General features: G+C 46.0%; 1 protein-coding gene across 2 annotated transcripts in view; it reads right to left on the bottom strand.

The window, feature by feature from the left end:
- CASC3 (CASC3 exon junction complex subunit) overlaps positions 1-12,674 on the bottom strand; it is a 44,433-nt gene extending 31,759 nt beyond the window's left edge. Inside the window, exon 1 of one of the 2 annotated variants that reach the window (XM_085851017.1) lies at positions 12,424-12,674. In XM_085851017.1, coding sequence (XP_085707143.1) covers positions 12,424-12,618 — 195 coding nt within the window. In that variant the 5' untranslated portion in view covers positions 12,619-12,674. Of the gene's footprint in view, positions 1-12,173; positions 12,227-12,423 lie in introns of those variants that run through there. The other variant, XM_085851018.1, reaches the window with a different exon arrangement.
- Positions 12,675-20,639: the final 7,965 nt, after the last annotated feature.

Here is a 20,639-nt window from a genome sequence, read left to right as displayed (position 1 = left end):
GTCAACCTCCCCCCCCCCCACCGTTTACCCCACTTAATGAGCACAGATTTTGAAGGTGGCGATACACTTTTTGATGTGGTCAAGTTTCATCAGAATCGTTTGTGTAGTTTCACAGAGAAGAGAGCAAATACCTATTTTGGGGGGCTCAACTCCAACCTCCCCCCCCACCCCCACCGTATACCCCTTTAATGAAAGCAGATTTTGATGCGGTCAATACACTTTGGTGCATCACGGGTGATGAAGGTTGTGGTCTGACAGAGAATGGCTTAATGACTTTAAAAGAGGCACTGGACAAACACAAACATGATGTTTACAGAACACTGTGACCCATCATACAAGATACAAAGGACTTCATGTCCCCAGAGCAGCAGTGTGTCACGGGTCACACACGTCACAGGACTTTTCGGAGCAGCTACACTCACAAAAGGGCTGTGGAACAAACAAACGCCAAAAGGCTTTTAAAGCAGGCAAATGATGAGTCAGTGCATCAAGATGAAGATGAAGATGCACTCAGTCAAGGAGAAGTGTCACTCCCCCAATTGCCTGTAAACGAGTGATTTTCCGTGTGAAAAGGAGGGCGATCCAAACAGGAACGACAAGGGCACTCAGTGGAGCACATACCTCTGCCAGGCTGAACAGTTTATGTTTTGTATCCCACTGATGGGCTGGATCTGAATCAAAATGTAATCCGCTTGTTCTCGTCACCGAACCAACTCATCCACCTAGTTTTGTCACAACCTTTCTGTGATATCGTGCGACATGTGGTTTTTGGTCCCATCTTTCATAGTGAAGAATCACTTAAAAAATTTTTTTAAAAATCGGATCCGGATCCAGATCTTCACCAAAATCGAATCAATTCTTCCTTGGCACCCAGCCAACCTGCTCACCAAGTTTCGTCAGAATCCGTCCAGAACTTGAGATAATAGTGCTCACAGCCAAAGAGACAGGCAGACAGACAGGGGTTTGAAGAACCTCTGCTCAGCTTCGGTGGCGGAGGTAAAGAGGAGCGACACTCAACACCACGGAACAGAGACAAAGGCCTCGTCACAGAAAAGCAGAAGCAGTAGATTATTGGAAAGTATTTAATGAAATACAGAGATATGGTAAACGCCACACAGATACGGTTAAAACAAAATTCCGACATCAAGTACAATGAATAAACGAGTTCATGAACAGGAGGAAAAGGTTACTGTTGGCAGTCAAACAGTGGACAAACAGGAATTCTGTAAACTGATCTCAGAAATAGATAATAAACTTTTTATGGAAGAATGTGCCTTTCATCTCAAACAGCTGCGGAATCGATTCGGGGAAATACTTCAAGAGAAACATGCATTGGATTCTTAGAGATATCCATCTGACAAACTGCATCAAAAGTTGACAAAGCAATTTGGAGAAAGAATTCAAATCATAGCTCAGAAAGGAACCTCGAGCCTCGTGTGTGCCTCTTACAATCAGTACACATCAACAACAATGACACAATGATCAATCTGCACGAGCCCCAAATTGATCATGAGTCAGAGGCAAGTACAGATGATGAAGCAAAGCCAGACTACAAGGGCACTCGGTAGAGTACATACCTCTGCCAGGTAATACCTGATCCTCGAGAACATATCGGGCCCATTACATTTTTGATATATCTTGCATTACAGAACTATATCGTTTTTGGCCCAATCTCTCAATAGTGAAGAATCACTTTAAAAATTAAATAACTCTCGTATCCAGATCCGGATCTGCACCAAAATCTAATCAGTTCGTCCTTGTCACACACTCAACCTGTCCACAAAATTTCATCCAAATCCGCCCACAACTTTTTGAGATATCTTGGACACAAACACAAGTTCCACTTGGCATGGATCATTCCCGATACAAGCACAAGTACCAAGTTCCACTTGGCATGGATAATTACCGACACCAGAACAAGTATCTGGTTCCACTTGGCATGGATAATTAGCGACACCAGCACAAGTACCAGGTTCCACTTGGCATGGAACATTACCGACGACAGCACAAGTACCTGGTTCCACTTGGCATGGATAATTACCCATACCAGAACAAGTACCTGGTTCCACTTGGCATGGGCCATTACTGACACCAGAACAAGTACCAGGTTCCACTTGGCATGGATAATTACCGACACCAGAACAAGTACTGGTTCCACTTGGCATGGATAATTACCGACACCAGAACAAGTATCTGGTTCCACTTGGCATGGATAATTACCGACACCAGAACGAGTACCAGGTTCCATTTGGCATGGATAATTACCGACACCAGAACAAGTACTGTACCAGGTTCCACTTGGCATGGATAATTACAGACACCAGAACAAGTACCTGGTTCCACTTGGCATGGAAAATTGCAGAAACCAGAACAAGTACCTGGTTCCACTTGGCATGGATAATTACCGACACCAGGACAAGTACCAGGTTCCACTTGGCATGGATAATTACCGACACCAGAACAAGTAACAGGTTCCACTTGGCATGGATAATTACCGACACCAGAACAAGTACCAGGTTCCACTTGGCATGGATAATTACCGACACCAGAACAAGTACCAGGTTCCACTTGGCATGGATAATTACCGACACCAGAACAAGTACCAGGTTCCACTTGGCATGGATAATTACCGACACCAGAACAAGTACCAGGTTCCACTTGGCATGGATAATTACTGACACCAGAACAAGTATCAGGTTCCACTTGGCATGGATAATTATCGACACCAGAACAAGTACCAGGTTCCACTTGGCATGGATGTTGGCCTTGCACTTCACATACCCAAGCAACCAAGAAGCGGAAACTTGATAACAATTCTGAATAGGCTTGGGAACACGACAACCACAAAGTACAATGATGCTCTGTGCTATGTTGCATACTTAGGAAATCATGTTGAGGAACAGACGCAGCAAGATAGTGTATTTATCCTTTCAACATAGCTGATGAACAATTTATTTAATGTGTACCAAATAATCTTGATTGAAGTAAGGACACAAAGGATTGGCCAAAGTTGCATGCAACTTCACGCAACATATATCAGTACCCAAAGGAAGGTATTTTTGCTTATCCCACAACAATGCCTACTTTGACAAAGAGAAGGAACAACCACAATTCCAACAAGAAAAAGAGCAATCAGAGATTGTAGACCCTCGCCAGGACTCGGTTTGTGTGGTGTTTGTTGACTGGTGTTACATAATTAACAAGAGACATAATTAAAACTGCCACTTTATAACAGCTGGCAGTGATGACCGGGTACCAAGACGTCCCGCTTTGATGCAACCCCTCTTTGATCGGATACCTGACCCTGACCCTGACCCTGACCCATGACGTTTTTTTATTACTTTACTATTCAATTGACTTTAGAATGGGATTAAAATAAATTCAATTCAAATCAAATGGAAGACCAAATAAGTATTATCCTACATTGGAGTTATCAGAAGGAACCAAAACAAGCAAAAAGCAAAGATGGCATCATCAGGAGGAACCTGGATAGGATTCACATTTCAGCTGCTACTTTTCTACCCTCAAACCCACCAAGGCACAGCCGAGTGAGCCATGTTAAAAAATAATAATACGAGAGGGGGAGCACTCGGTAGAGTGCAAAACCTCCGCCGCCAATACTGCTAGGTCACTCAAGTGAACCTGATATCCTATTCATTCAATTTGACGTCAACAGTGCTCACAGAGTTATAGTTTGCAACTTTCCCTTTTACTTTTAACCTTTACATACTCAAGTCATTCGTCATAACTAGATTCCTTGAGACAGAAATTGATTTTACGTGGGTATATTCACCTGAAGTTCCAAAATCAGCTGCAATTATAATTTTGGCATGTTTTTTGTTGGAAATCACTTATAACATGTAGAAATGCAAAAAAAAAAAAAAACTCGAAATTTTGTTGAAAAAAAAATTTGCAAATTTTTTTTTTCTCTAACAAATTTTTTTGGGGGGGGGGCTTGGAAATCACTTAAAACATGTAGAAATGCAAAAAAAATCTAAATTTTGTTGAAAAAAAAGTTGCAAAAAAATTTTTTTCTCTATTTTTTTTTTGGGGGGGGGTTGGAAATCACTTAAAACATGTAGAAATGCAAAAAAAAAAATTCAAATATTTTTTTCAAATTGGCCACCATAGTGGCCATATTGGATTTTGGACTAAGTTTTGGACATAAGTCCAAAATCTAATGGCATGATCCTTGGACCAGGCCTAACCCCCCGACCAAGTTTCGTTGAAATCCGTCGAGGAGTTTTTCCATAATACTGTTCACAAACAAACAAACAAACAAACAAGCAAAAAAAAAACCAATGTCACCCCCAGGGTGACCAGTATCTTTCCAAAATGAACATGAGTGACTTATTTATTCGATTAAAGTTACTCAAAAAAATTAGGGTTTCGTCGACTTTGATGCTTGACCTTTTTGTGACCTTGACCTTTATATTTTCGTACGGTTAATGGTATCTCTCCAGAACCGTTGTACATGAAATATCAAGAGATTTTGATGAGAACTGAGGAAATAAAATTTTCATGAAAAATCCGTTTTTTCGTCATGACGTCATCAAATGAGGTCATAGCGTCAAACTTTTGACAGATCTGGAATGCACTTATCAAGCGCTTTCATGAGGTATTACTCAATATGGTATCTAAGATTTCAAAATTTGACCTTGGGGTCAAAAACTTTCGACCTCCAGCGCTAACCATGAAGGTCAAGGCCGATCGCCACCAAAAATTAATCAGCTGAGCGCCAGACCATGAACTATATTCCCATGAAGTTTGAAGACGATCTGATCAAAATTACTCAAAAAATAAGGGTTTCGTCGACTCCCCTGATTTGCGACAAAGTGACCTTGACCTTTGACCTTGAAAATTTTATGCGCTGAAAGGGACCTCTATCGGACTCTGATATATGCGAAGTTACAAAAATTTCCAATGATAACTGTGCTCTGCAGAGTGATCGATACATGATTACAGACAAACAAACAGAAAAATAAAATAAAAAAACATACAAGCTGACTAATATATCTTGCAAAAACTTCGTTTTGGCAAGATAACAAACAGAAAGGGGTGAAAACAGTAACCTCCGATCTTTGATGGCGGAGGTTAAATATACAAAAATTAAATAATTTTGGCTGCCAGACCATGTATCCGATCAAGTAGAAATTTAAAACATCTATTTCCCATCACTACTAGGTCATAAATGTAAAGTTTCACATTGATTGATGAAGCGGTTCCAGAGAAAATATTATTTAATACTAGCCGAAACCCCGTCACAGACGGATTCCGTTCCATGAGCCCAATATGACAACCAGTGGCGGCTCTCGTAAGAGCCGGATCCCAGTCGATGTACTCCATGGCCTTACCTAATGAGGCCTACAAAACGTCCTTGTGCACGACATTTTTGGTGTACACTACTCCTTGTAAGAAGTCCCCTAATTTGTGCACGTGTTTATTTTGACGTACACAGTGTCAAAACTTCTCAGATCAAAGTACAGAGAAAAACGTGACGTGACCGCGAGGAGGAGCACAAAAATGGTCCTTCAGTATTAATATATAGATGCTTCAGAGTTGAAGGTTGACTATTGCCACTATGTGCGATGCCCTCTTACAGGTACGAAGTTTCTTTCAGTCCAGGTCACAGTACCGAGAAAAACGTGACGCGACCGCGAGGAGGAGCACAAAATTGGTCCTTCAGTATTAATATATAGATTATTCTTCAATCTAATTTTGCTGCCAAACCATGTCACCTATCAATTGTTCCTTAACACGCTTATACACGCATGGCTTGGGGAACACTTGTGTGAAATTTCCCCTCGATTTGTCCAGCTGTTCTGGAGAAGATTTGAATATGTTTGAGGGTAAATCCAATATGGCTGCCAAACCGTGTGAACAATGACATCATGTGTGTGAACCTTTTGTTCCTCATGGACAGGCGGTCATACTTGTAAAGTTTCGCCTCAATCTGTTCAGCCACTTCAGAGAAGATTTTTGAAGGTTAAAAAAATAATAATAAAAATTAAAAGGCTGCCGAATCATGTGACTGATGACGTTGTCAATTTTTTTTTCCTGTGGACCATTTCATCCCTAGATGACCCTCAAAAATGTTCATACTGATCGGAAGTGGTGTTCTACATATGCAATTATGACATCATAACGAGGGCACCAATGACGTCATTTAAAAAAAAAATCACACTCATTCCCCATGAAGAGTACTTGCTATTTGCCCAGTTTCAATTTTTTTCTTGGTGTGGTTTCAGATATACAGAGGTCCAATTTTTTCCCCGTTTTTCCCACATGGCTGCCGCACCACATGACCAATGACGTAACAATTATCATTAAAAAATTCTACATGAGAAGTCACACAAATGGTGAAAATTTCGTCTCAATCCAACAAGCGGTTGCGGAGAGAAACACCAACGTTCTGTGCGGATAAACAAACAAACAAGCAGTCACAGACTGGTACTTACGAAATCGTCAACTTGACCTCTGACATTGTCTAATAAAAGCTGTCTCTTGAGAAGGTAGCGACGCAAACCAGAAGTTTCCACGATGATCCTGTACCAAACCATCGAAAATTTAATGTTTTGGATGTTTGACCTCACTGTGACCTTGACTTTTGACCGATTTTGACCAAAATCTAATCAGCACAAGCCATCAGCCTCCTGAATCACATGGTATAATTTGACATCGGTAGCTTCTTCCGTTCTCGAGTTATCTGTATCAAACCATCAAAAATCGAATATTTGACCTCACCGTGACCTTGACCTTTGACCAAAATCTAATCAGCACTAGCCATCACCCTCCTGAATCACGTGGTGTAATTTGACATTGGTTGCTTCTTCCGTTCTCGAGTTATCGTGCCTACAAATAAACAAACAAACAAACAAGCAGTCATAGACTGGTACTTACTAAATCGTCAACTTGACCTCTGACCTTGTCTAATAAAAGCTGTCTCGAGAGAAGGTAGCGACACAAACCAGAAGTTTCTACGAAGATTCTGTACCAAACCATCAAAAATCGAATGTTTTGGATGTTTGACCTCACTGTGACCTTTGACCGATTTTGACCAAAATCTAATCAGCGCTAGCCACCAGCCTCCTGAATCACGTGGTGTAATTTGACATTGGAAGCTTCTTCCGTTCTCGAGTTATCATTTTTTGGATGTTTGACCTCACTGTGACCTTGACCTTTGACCGATTTTGACCAAAATCTAATCAGCACTAGCCATCAGCCTCCTGAATCACGTGGTGTAATTTGATATTGGTAGCTTCTTCCGTTCTCGAGTTATCTGTACCAAACCATCAAAAATCGAATATTTGACCTCACTGTGACCTTGACCTTTGACCGATTTTGACCAAAATCTAATCAGCGCTAGCCACCAGCCTCCTGAATCACGTGGTGTAATTTGACATTGGAAGCTTCTTCCGTTCTCGAGTTATCATTTTTTGTATGTTTGACCTCACTGTGACCTTGACCTTTGACAGATTTTGACCAAAATCTAATCAGCGCGAGCCACCAGCCTCCTGAATCACGTGGTGTAATTTGATATTGGAAGCTTCTTCCGTTCTCGAGTTATCATTTTTTGGATGTTTGACCTCACTGTAACCTTGACCTTTGACCGATTTTGACCAAAATCTAATCAGCACTAGCCATCACCCTCCTGAATCACGTGGTGTAATTTGACATTGGTAGCTTCTTCCGTTCTCGAGTTATCGTGCCTACAAACAAACAAACAAACAAACAAACAAGCAGTCATAGACTGGTACTTACGAAATCGTCAACTTGACCTCTGACCTTGTCTAATAAAAGCTGTCTCTTGAGAAGGTAGCGACACAAACCAGAAGTTTCTACGATGATTCTGTACCAAACCATCAAAAATCGAATGTTTTGGATGTTTGACCTCACTGTGACCTTGACCTTTGACCGATTTTGACCAAAATCTAATACGCACTAGCCATCAGCCTCCTGAATCACGTGGTGTAATTTGATATTGGTAGCTTCTTCCGTTCTCGAGTTATCTGTACCAAACCATCAAAAATTGAATATTTGACCTCACTGTGACCAAAATCTAATCAGCGCTAGCCACCAGCCTCCTGAATCACGTGGTGTAATTTGACATTGGTAGCTTCTTCCGTTCGAGTTATCTGCACCAAACCATCAAAAATCGAATATTTGACCTTGCTGTGCCCTTGACCTTTGACCGATTTTGACCAAAATCTAATCAGCACTAGCTATCACCCTCCTGAATCACGTGGTGTAATTTGACATTGGTAGCTTCTTCCGTTCTCGAGTTATCGTTTCTACAAACAAACAAACAGAAACGGAAGTCATCAATATACTTAGGAAATCTTTAGATTTCGTAAGTAACAAACAGACAAACAGATAAACAAACAGACAAACAGACACAAATGCAATGCCCTCTCCTTTGAGAGGGTAAAAATATCATATTACCGACGTGGACTCAGCCAGTCATCGTTCCGAGGCCGACAAAATCAGTACCAGCTTACTGGAAAGAAAGAGCCATTGGAGTATTCTGTGTCGGAGTGGCGATCCGACCAGGATCATGTGCCCCAAGCCAATGAAAAACATTGCTGACGAAGGGAACCTGTATGTTGTGTGCAATTGAATTCCAAATTCGTAACAATATATAAAACAATGATATTGTTGTGGTTGAGGAAATTCGCAAACCACCATTCAGGTCGCATAGGTGAGACATCTCTGTAAGTATATGTGTAGTTAGCCCAAACCCGTTGTTTAGCAGGAATAAATGTCATTCATTCGGGCTGCGACCCTTCAAGATAGCCGTTTTTCTGTTCTATCTTTATTTTGAGCCAACCACGTCTCAACAGCCATCACACAACAACCACCAACCGCAACGCCGCTTCACAACAACAACAACAACAACAACAACGCCAACAGCCACGACCTTTACCGTCACATCTCGCTCTCGCAACCATCGCATCACCGCCATTCCCGCGCCGCTTGTGGGCACCGATCCTGGACTCGTACAGGGCGCGCACCGAGCAGCGGGTGCAAAAAGTGGCCTTTCCGAGAAATCGGATCAAGAATGATTCACGCCCACTTCTGTTCCGTCCTTTCAGCGAGCGTGGGGCGATTTGGCCCCGCCTCCAGGCGCGTCGGAGTATAATCGATATATGCAGATTCGAGGATCAGGAATGATTCACGCCCACTTTTCCTCTGTCCAATGGGCGAGCGTGGCTCCGCCCCTGAGCCGATCCTGATCCAAAAATCTGCATATGGTTTCTCCTGTCGCACTATAAAGCGCCGAGCGCGGGGCGAATCGAGGAAGAGTTGGAGAGTTGTGGCGGCGGCGAAATCAGTCGAGAGAGTGTCTGTCGGGGTCCGGAGAGTCTGGAGAAGCCAAGGAGCTTTGTGGAGGTCTGCGCTCGTGTCAGAGTCGGGGAGCTGCGGAGAGGGGAGGCCGGGAACACGGTTGAGGTCGCAGTGGAGTCGCTCGTCGCGGGACCCAAGCCAGCCAGATATCCTCTTTCCCCCGAGCATCAACAACCCCCCCTGTTCCCCCCCGCGCTGAGATAGTGTGAGAAGGGGGCCCCGTTCCCACCCCATTCCAGGCAGTGCCAGCGAGGCCCGCGGAGTCGGGGCGCCGCCGCCATTTTGCGGCTCATCACCAGACGGGTAGGCTCGACACGGTCTCGGCCCCAGGCCCGTCTGCCCCCTTATCGTTGAGGGTGGCCCCTTTTTCTTTTGCTTTGGAGTATATGCGTTGTCGGCGCCGTCTGTGAAGTAAAACTGTGTAAGTGTTACCGTGTGCTCGCGTAGTCGGTAGTAGATCTGCATTGTGTTTCTCTTTTACATTTGCTTTTTGCGCATAATTGTTGTGTTACTTTTACATTTGCTTTTGGTGCATAATTGTTGTAATTGTATACGTGTGCTTTCCGTTTGCCGCGGAATAAATGTGCCTTATGTTGAACTGTCTTTCCCGTTTCGCTTCGTATTTTCTCTAATTGAATCTCCATCTTACTTCACGTAAAGGGTTGGTAGGGGCTAAATACGCCCGATAATTAATCGGAACCGTCGAGGTTGACGATAACACCGCTCGGTTATCCCGATAGTACGGAACGGGTCGCTTAAAGTGGCCCGTGTCCGAAGTCGACCTGCGGCGAGGTGCGATCGCCCGGTCTACCCTCCGTGTGGGTACTTAGGTAGGTCGAATTTGGCGAACAACCCTATCCCACGCGGGGGGCCGATTGGCACGATCGTGGTGAGGCCGAAAGGCCCACCCGTGACTAGTTCCCGGCGTTAGTCCGAGAGGGTCACGACGGAATTGTCCGTCCGGTGGGCGACGTGCCGCGATTCGAGTTACGTGGCCGCCCGCACGCCGGCAGGCGCGAATTCGCAACAATATGTATATACACATACATACATGACAATGATGATATATATTTTTTATGAGACAATAATAACAATAAATGTTGGAGGTTTTTTTGTGACAAAAAATAAACACCGACAAAAAATGTCCTCGCTCTGCTCGGCGAAATATTTACCTCCGTCACCGAAGGTGGAAGGATGTTATGTTTTCACCACTGTCTATTTGTTTGTCTATTTGTTTGTCTGTTTGTGTGCAGGATATCTCAAAAAGTTGTGATGGATTCAGATGAAATTTGATGAAGATCCGGATCTTTGTACTAGAATTTTTAAAAGTGATTCTTCCCCATTGAGAGATAGGACCAAACGATATCTCGAAAGGTTGTGGACGGATTCGGACAAAACTCGGTGGACACCTTGGGTGTGTGACCACGACGAATTGATTCAATTTTGGTGAAGATCGGAATCCAGGTCTAGATACGAGAATTATTTCATTTTAAAGCGATTCCTCACCATCGAGAGATAGGGCTAAACCGATATATTATATACGGTATAGCATGATGGTTCAAAAGTTGTTGCACCTGATAGGTTGTACTGGATCAGGCATTGTGTGGTGGAGGTGTGTGCTCTACAGAGTGCACTTCTAGTATTGAGAGCAATGGAATCCTCCCCGCCCACTCCCAAACCCCCCAACCCCTCAACCCCCAACGCCGAAAATCAGGGATCCGCACCATCACCAGATCCCCCACACCCCTCATCACCAGATCCCCCACACCCATCATCACCAGATCCCCCACACCCATCATCACCAGATCCCCCACACCCATCATCACCAGATCCCCCACACCCATCATCACCAGATCCCCCACACCCATCATCACCAGATCCCCCACACCCCATCATCACCAGATCCCCCACACCCCATCATCACCAGATCCCCCACACCCCATCATCACCAGATCCCCCACACCCCATCATCACCAGATCCCCCACACCCCATCATCACCAGATCCCCCACACCCCTCATCACCAAATCCCCCACATCCCTCATCACCAGATCCCCCACACCCCTCATCACCAGATCCCCCACACCCCTCATCACCAGATCCCCCACACCCCTCATCACCAGATCCCCCACACCCATCATCACCAGATCCCCCACACCCATCATCACCAGATCCCCCACACCCCACATCACCAGATCCCCCACACCCCTCATCACCAGATCCCCCACACCCCTCATCACCAGATCCCCCACATCACCAGATCCCCCACACCCCACATCACCAGATCCCCCACATCACCAGATCTCCCACACCCATCATCACCAGATCCCCCACAACCATCACCAGATGCCCCACACCCCTCATCACCAGATCCTCCACACCAATCACCAGATCCCCCACACCCCACATCACCAGATCTCCCACACCCATCATCACCAGATCCCCCACAACCATCACCAGATGCCCCCACACCCCTCATCACCAGATCCACCACACCAATCACCAGATCCCCCACACCCATCATCACCAGATCCTCCACACCAATCACCAGATCCTCCACACCATCATCACCAGATCCTCCACACCCATCATCACCAGATCGCCCCACACCCATCATCACCAGATCCCCCACACCCATCACCAGATCCCCCACACCCATCACCAGATCCCCCACACCCATCACCAGATCCCCCACACCCATCACCAGATCCCCCACACCCATCACCAGATCCCCCACACCCCTCATCACCAGATTCCCCACACACTCCCAAACCAACGTGTGCACCTCTCGTACCAAACAGAACCGACGCTCTTTAACCGATTTCCCACCTCAGTGACAAATCCAGAAAACATGTCCACCCTCTGACCTTCTCCTCAGGTTCTCCCGCAAACCGCTAAAAACAAACCCTCCGGCGGGACGGGTTTTGTCAATTCCTTGGTAAATTCCTTCAAATCGACGATTTTTATAACTTGAACGGAATGAAAAGTTAAAAAAAATCAAAAAAAAATCACCGATCTCTCGTGGAGAACGGGGTCATTAGTGGTCAATGGAATCGCGAAACGGCTGAAGCGAACTCACGCATTCCGAGAGCACCTCGCTCTCATCCACAGAATGGAGCCGTCCCTTGTCCTTGGTCACGGGCCGCGCACGTACACTCCTTCGGGGATGCTCCTGGGGGTGCGGGGGCTCCTGCGCCTGCTGGTGCTGCTGCTCTTGCTCATCTTCATCACTTTCACTGTCCTGGGAAGCACGGACACGACGTCTATCCGCCATCGTGAGAGCACGTGACGGAGCGCACTGACGAAATTTTCGTTGGTACGGCGTGACGTCATTTCCGGTGAAATTCGACTTATTTAATTTTATTTCAACGGGTGCTGCGCGCGAGGCAGAGCACGATGAGCCGAGCGAGGTTCACGATGTCGTTGCTGACTGGTCATGTCCACGGCCGAGGCTAATCAATGAAGTATCTTTATATATTTAATTCATACCGTCTCGGTCTGTAACAGGTATGGGAGGAAGGTGAGATGGTCTGCCACCTGTCCTGAGTTTCCTGGACTATTTGCGATCGATTTGACACGTTAGAGGCAAAAAATAAATATAGCAGAGATTTGGTTCTCCTCCTCTGTCTCCCCTTTCTCTCTTTTGCAGGAAAACAAGTTTTCTGGTTGTCAACATCAATTCGAATTCGGTGTCGCTGATATGTATGTGTGATCGAACAGGGGACAACCGGTCAAACAGGTGACAACCGGTCGAACAGGGGACAATCGGTCGAACAGGGGACAACCAGTCGAATAGGTCACAACCGGTCGAACAGGTGGCAACCGGTCGAACAGTAGACAACCGGTCGAACAGGGGACAACCGGTCGAACAGTAGACAACCGGTCGAACAGTAGACAACCGGTCGAACAGTAGACAACCGGTCGAACAGGTGACAATCGGTCGAACAGGGGACAACCGGTCGAACAGGGGACAACCAGTCGAATAGGTCACAACCGGTCGAACAGGTGGCAACCGGTCGAACAGTAGACAACCGGTCGAACAGTAGACAACCGGTCGAACAGGTGACAATCGGTCGAACAGGGGACAACCGGTCGAACAGGGGACAACCAGTCGAATAGGTCACAACCGGTCGAACAGGTGGCAACCGGTCGAACAGTAGACAACCAGTCGAACAGGGGACAACCGGTCGAACAGTAGACAACCGGTTGAACAGGTGGCAACCAGTCGAACAGTAGACAACCAGTCGAACAGGGGACAACCGGTCAAACAGGTGACAACCGGTCCATTATGTTTAAAGTGTGAATACTAAGTAGTCCGGTTCGAGTCTGGAAGGTCTGTGGTTCAAACCCTGGCTGAGTCAGACCAAAGACTGTATAAAAATGGAACGTGTTGCTGTCTTGTTTGACTTTCAGCATTTAAAAGGTGAAGATCACGGACAATCCCCATGGATTGGCAGATCCAGTGCCGGCACAAGATGAAATGACGCCCCAGGGCGTCTTCGATGCGCCTCGGGGTTTGGTCAACTTTTCAATACCTGATGAGGGGCTAACAAGGGCAAGCGTGAGTGGTGAGTGGCTAGCGAGGACAAGGAGTGGTGAGTGGCTAGCAAGGGCAGGCAGTGGTGAGAGGGTAACGAGGATAAGTCGTGGTGAGGGGCTAGCGAGCGCAGTCAGTGGTGAGTGGCTAGCGAGGGCAGGCAGTGGTGAGAGGGTAACGAGGATAAGTCGTGGTGAGGGGCTAGCGAGCGCAGTCAGTGGTGAGGGGCTAGCGAGGGCAGGCAGTGGTGAGAGGGTAACGAAAGCAGGCAGTGGTTGAGACAGTAAGTAACGAGGGTCAACATGTTTAAGATAATGAAGTGTGTTGACAAAAGTGCAGAAGAGTTTTCCAGCAGCATTGACAGTGATAGGACCAGGGACCACAGCCTGAGAGTGAATAAGAGTTAATACGGTTGTAAGGTCGGGGTCTTTCACTATGAGAATCGTTAAAGCGTGAACTGGTCTCCCTGGCAAGCTGGTGGCAGCAGAAACAGGAGCTCAGTTTAAATTGGAATTAGATGGGTACCTACCTGGAAACAATGGAGAGAAAGGGGTAGTGATACTGGCAGGACTTGAAGGTAGCTATATTATGGATGGGCAGTTGTGTGCAACTGTGCTGAGCATGACTTTGCCCAGGCACCCACCCTCGCCCCCCCCGCCCCCCCCCCCACAATAAAAAAAAGTTTTAATTTTCAGTTGACGTGGGGACGGAGAAGTTGGGATGGCTGTCAGCCTGCAAACACTTACAAGTTCTCCGAAACTGCTGATAGGGCTGTGACCAAAGTTGGCTCAAATGACATTTGGTATGTTTCAACTCATGTTTGTTCACAGCATTTTAAAAAATTGGGGCCTGAGAGGGTCTACTGGGGGGGTGGGTGGGTGGGTTGTGGGGTTGCCCCCCAAAAATAGGTCCAGTATTTCCTTTCTTCTCAGAAACTATACACATGGTTTTGACCAAACTTGACCACAACCTTCACACCCGTGATGTGCCAAAGTTTGTTCAAGACATTTTAAAAAAAAGTCCGGGTCTAAAGAGGTTGAAATGGGGGGAGGGGGCGTCGGTTAAGTGACTTGCTCCTGATCCAGGTGAGCTTCAGGACGCGAGGTTCTATGTTTGTTGTTTGTTTTTTAATGCAGGTTCCAAACCATTACGTATTCATATATGACGTACATCATACATAATGCACTCGATCTTTACAAATGATGGCAACTTATTTCCGTACGATGGAGAATTTGTTGATAAAGAGAGTTAAAAGGGGTTCAGTTTTGTCCTTTACTTACTCTATTCTTGCAGGGTAATTTGTAAAGGTAATAGTTGTTTGGCGGAGCCATCATTCTGTTCTTAGCAATGATTGGTAGGTATCACAAGAGGGACTGCGTGCAGTCTATGTTTTTAAAAGTCTATCTTGGATCTATTTCAAAAGTAAACTGTTATTGCGATGAAGGTAAAAGATTCCGGACGTCACGAGACGAGATGACTTTCTGAAGTAGTGGGATAATGATTCGGCTGAAGGTGAAAAGAAAAGTGTCGGGATATTTTGAGGTGTTTTATTTATTTATATATTCACATGTTCTGAGATTCGAGGAAGAGTTCTTGATATTCTGACGGTTGTGAGCCCGGTGAGGACTTCGCGCACCTCCTAGGAGAATAAAGGTACATACACATACGATTAGTCAATTATATCGTAGTATTCTGTTTAACATTTAAGTTACATCGTGTACAACTGTACATAAGTTTGTGTTTATCCCTCTCTACCTTCTCCATCTTGCAACAAACACACCATAACTCACTTTCAGACCCTTAAACGCCTCGATCTTTAGCGGAGAAATTCAGGCGAGGCGAGCTGTGACACCAGATTCAGTGGAAGCACATTAGGATTCACTGGAACGGAAGCCATCCCCATCAAATCAGACAGGTGTGTCCAGGCTTCCAGCTCCCTCCCCCTTCCAGGTGAAGGAAACCACGATGGTGAGGTTCGTCCAATCAGGCACTGATGTTGGGTCTGATCTCGGAAGGTTGTCCGCCCCCACAAACATGAGGCCAATGGGGGTAGCCTCAGGGATCGCTTGTAAGAAGGAACGCACAGACAGTTCGAGACGGCTCACTACGAGTTCCCTCATAGACGGTTAGGGAGTCGAGTGGGTCCTTTCATGAGTTCAGAGCCTTTTGCCCTTCGTCCTTCATTCAAACTTGTTCGCCCTTCGCTTTCTCTCTCCCCACCATTTCAACATGGAAATTGATGTTTCTTCTTCTTCTCTTTTCTGATTTTTCTCTCTTGATGACCTTCCCACTTTTCTGACTTCTTCTTTTTCTTCCTTTTTCCGGACTGTTCACAGCTTTTGACGCATGACGTATCTCACCCACGGCATGCTGTTCCTGTACCCCGGTTACCAGCAAGTTGGCCAAGTCAAGGCCTCCCCTTGGCACGAGAACGAGCAAGCCCATACGATCGGGCACCGTCGGAACAGAAGGGATTGACCAGGAGATGTGTGGAGGAGCCGAGCACTAAGCACTGAGTCACAGGATAACTGTATCCTCAAGCAGGGGTGCACAAAGGTGTGTCGGAGTACATAATAAAACTCCAGACTATCTTTTGTACTCTCAATTTCTGGCCCCCTCTTCCCAAACTCCCTGTGTCTTTCCTTTGGGTGTCTGGATCCATTTTAGTGTGCAGGTGATATGTCCTTGCAATAAGACATCCAAGAGTGGGTATCATCATGTAGGGGACAAGGGGAATGTATGAACCATTTTCCCTCTTTGAATTCACCAACCACCATTAAGCCTGGTATTGGCTTAGTGGTTACGGTGGGTGCCTTGGGATCCCCCTCAGCTGTTGAATTAACACCAGGTGGGGTTGACTTTGCCTGTCATCCTTCCGAGGTCGGCAAAATGAGTGCCAGCATGCTGGCACACTGTGTCGGAGTGGCGACCCGTCCAGGATTGTGCCCAATAGCCAAGGAGACTGCTTAAGCAGCACCGACGCACTGCACAGAGTATGGTCCCAATGGATGGATGGAACCGCCATTCCTCCTGTCATTTCCCGTAAAATTGCTCATTGTAACAAAATACATGGAAGTTTTCTTGTGTCTTGACTTATCCTGCTCGGGTTTGATCTGGAATGGCGCTTCCAGGACAAATGGTCCCAAGGAATAACTGTAATGGTAGCCAATAGAGTGTGATACGTGATGTCAGTTCGCTCGGCCAATTAATGGCCGCTACATAGTCACTGGCATGGTTCCCCATCATCCATCTCACAGGTACGGTAAGCCGACCCTGGGCGCAAAGATCCGGCCAGAGGTAAGTGTTGTCGATGGCGTCCGTGGTCTTTGTACAAACAGACACGCCGGGTTTTTGGAGTTATCCGACCATGCGGCCGTCACAACATAGTCACACATAAAATACATGAGAAAACACTGACCTGACCATGTGACGTGAGATAAACAGCAGCAGGGAAGTGTCGTCACTTCAAAGGGCGCTCTGGTTCACCTTTCTCAATGCAGTTAGCAGAAAACAAATAAATTTCCTCCTTCCCACATATGCCACCCCACGAGGTTTATTCACACTTTATCTCACATTAAGAATGTTTGAAGCCTGGTGTTAGCTTAACGGTTAGGGTGGTAGGCTTAAGATGTTAGGGTCTTGACTTCAACATGGCATCTGATGAAAATGCTCAATATATATATATATATATATATATATATCTTCTTCTTCTTCTTCTTGGTGTTGCCTGGTGTTGGCGCAGTTGGTGTTCTGAAGCCTGGTGTTGGCGCAGTGGTAAGGGCAGTGGCTTGGGACCCAAGAGGTCCTGAGTTCAAGCCCCGTTGGGACACTGAATTAATATATGTATGTATATGTATATATATATATGTATATATATGTATCTATATATATATATATATATATGTATCTATATATATATATATATATATATATATATAATGTGTATATATATATATATATATATATATATATATATGTATCTATATATATATATATATATGTATCTATATATATATATATATATATATATATATATAAATATATATAAATATAAATATATATAAACCAAGTCGAAAACACCAGGGGGTTGACTCAGCCTGCCATCCTTCCGAGGGTCGGCGAAATGAGCACCAGTTGTACTGGGCCCGGTGTATGCCCCGGTTAGAATAGGTGTACCATATCCCTGTGTGTCGTAAGAGGCGACCAGGGTTGCGTCAGGAAGGGCATCCGGCGTAAAAACCTATGCCAAATCATTATGCGGACAACAAAACGAATTTCCATACCGGATCGGTCGAGGCCCGGGTTACCAACGACCGCCACCGGTACCGGTGGCCAGCAGGGTACCAGTGGAAATTGTGCTACTGCTGGGCGAAGGAGGAGAAGGAGACGGGGAAGGCGAGTCCGGAGGCAGTGGGAGAGGGGGAGGGTAGAAGTGTGGAGGTGAGAGTTGGAACTCTGAATGTTGGGACGATGACTGGCAAAGGGCGAGAGTTGGCTGATATGATGGAGAGAAGAAAGGTGGACATACTGTGTGTACAAGAGACCAAGTGGATGGGGAGTAAGGCGAGGAGCATTGGAGGTGGTTTCAAACTGTTCTACCATGGTGTGGATGGGAGGAGAAATGGTGTCGGGATAATCCTGAAGGAAGATCATGTCAAGAGGGTATTGGAGGTGAGGAGGGTGTCTGACAGAGTGATGAGTGTGAAGTTGGAAATTGAAGGGGTGATGATGAATGTCATCAGTGCATATGCCCCACATATGGGGTGTGAGATGGAATATAAAGAAGATTTCTGGAGTGAGTTAGATGAAGTGGTGGAGAGTGTATCCAAGGATGAAAGAGTGGTGATTGGAGCAGATTTCAATGGACATGTTGGGGAAGGGAATAAAGAGGATGAGGAGGTGATGGGGAGGTACGGTCTCAACAAGAGAAATGTGGAAGGGCAAATGGTGGTAGAGTTTGCAAAAAGAATGGAAATGGCAGTGGTAAACACGTATTTCAAGAAGAAGGAGGAACACAGGGTGACATACAAGAGTGGAGGAAAGTGCACACAGGTGGATTACATCTTAAGTCGGAGATGCAACCTGAAAGAGATTAGTGACTGTAAGGTTGTGGCAGGGGAGAGTGTAGCTCGACAGCATCGATTGGTGGTCTGTAGGATGACTTTAGAGGTGAGGTTGAGGAAGAGAGTGAGGGCTGAACCAAGGACCAGATGGTGGAAGCTGAAGGAGGAAGACTGTTGCGTGAAATTTAGGGAGGAGGTGAGACAGGCGTTGGATGGTGGTAAAGATGGGTGGGATGATTGGGCAACGACAGCAGAAGTTGTGAGGGAGATAGCAAGGAAGGTACTTGGTGTGACATCTGGACAGAGGAAGGAAGATAAGGAGACTTGGTGGTGGAATGAGGAAGTACAGGAAAGTATAAGGAAGAAGGGGTTGGCGAAAAAGAAGTGGGATAGTCAGAGAGATGAAGAAAGTCGGCAGGAGTACAAGGAGTGGCCTCGAAAAGTCAAAAGAGAGGTGGCTAAGGCCAAGGAAAAGGCATATGACGAGCTGTATGAGAAGTTGGATACAAAAGAAGGGGAAAAGGATTTGTACCGATTGGCAAGGCAGAGGGACCGAGCTGGGAAGGATGTGCTGCAGGTTCGGGTGATAAAGGACGCAAATGGGAATGTGCTGACGAGCGAGGAGAGTGTGTTGAGAAGGTGGATGGAGTACTTTGAGGAGCTGATGAATGAAGAAAATGAGAGAGAGAGAAGGTTGGAAGAGGTGGAGATAGTGAATCTGGAAGTGGGGTGGATCAGTAAGGATGAAGTGAGGACTGCTATGAAGAAGATGAAAAGTGGAAAGGCGGTTGGCCCAGATGGTATACCAGTGGAGGCATGGAAGTGCTTAGGAGAGATGGCAGTGGGGTTGTTAACCAGATTGTTTAATAAAGTCTTGGAAAGTGAGAGGATGCCGGAGGAGTGGAGATTAAGTGTACTGGTTCCGATTTTCAAGAACAAGGGTGATGTGCAGAGCTGTGGAAATTACAGAGGGATAAAGTTGTTAAGCCACACCATGAAGTTGTGGGAAAGAGTAGTGGAAGCTCGGTTGAGAGGAGAGGTGACGATCTGTGAGCAGCAATATGGGTTTATGCCAGGAAAGAGCACCACTGATGCGATGTTTGCTTTGAGAATGTTGATGGAGAAGTATAGGGAAGGCCAGAAAGAGTTACATTGTGTGTTTGTGGATTTAGAGAAAGCTTATGATAGGGTGCCAAGAGAGGAGTTGTGGCATTGTATGAGGAAGTCGGGAGTGGTGGAGAAATATGTGAGGATCGTGCAGGATATGTATGAGGACAGTGTGACAGCGGTGAGGTGTGCGGTAGGAATGACGGACCGGTTTAAGGTTAAAGTGGGATTGCACCAAGGATCGACTCTGAGCCCTTTCCTGTTTGCAATGGTGATGGACAGGTTGACGGACGAGATCAGACTGGAGTCTCCATGGACCATGATGTTCGCGGATGACATCATGATCTGTAGGGAGAGTAGGGAGCAGGCTGAATCGAGCCTTGAGAGGTGGAGGTACGCACTGGAGAGAAGGGGAATGCTAGTCAGTAGGAGAAAGACGGAGTACATGTGCGTAAATGAGAGGGAGGGTGGTGGTATGGTGCGGTTGCAAGGAGTTGAGGTGGGGAAGGTGGATTGGTTTAAATACTTGGGATCAACTGTCCAAAGTAACGGAGAGTGTGGGAGAGAAGTGAAAAAGAGAGTGCAGGC

Source organism: Eptatretus burgeri, chromosome 13 (genome assembly GCF_056783735.1).
Source record: "Eptatretus burgeri isolate ZD-2024b chromosome 13, Ebu_testis_v1, whole genome shotgun sequence".
In the NCBI taxonomy this organism is placed as follows: domain Eukaryota; kingdom Metazoa; phylum Chordata; class Myxini; order Myxiniformes; family Myxinidae; genus Eptatretus; species Eptatretus burgeri.
This window is presented reverse-complemented; position numbering and strand designations above follow the sequence as displayed.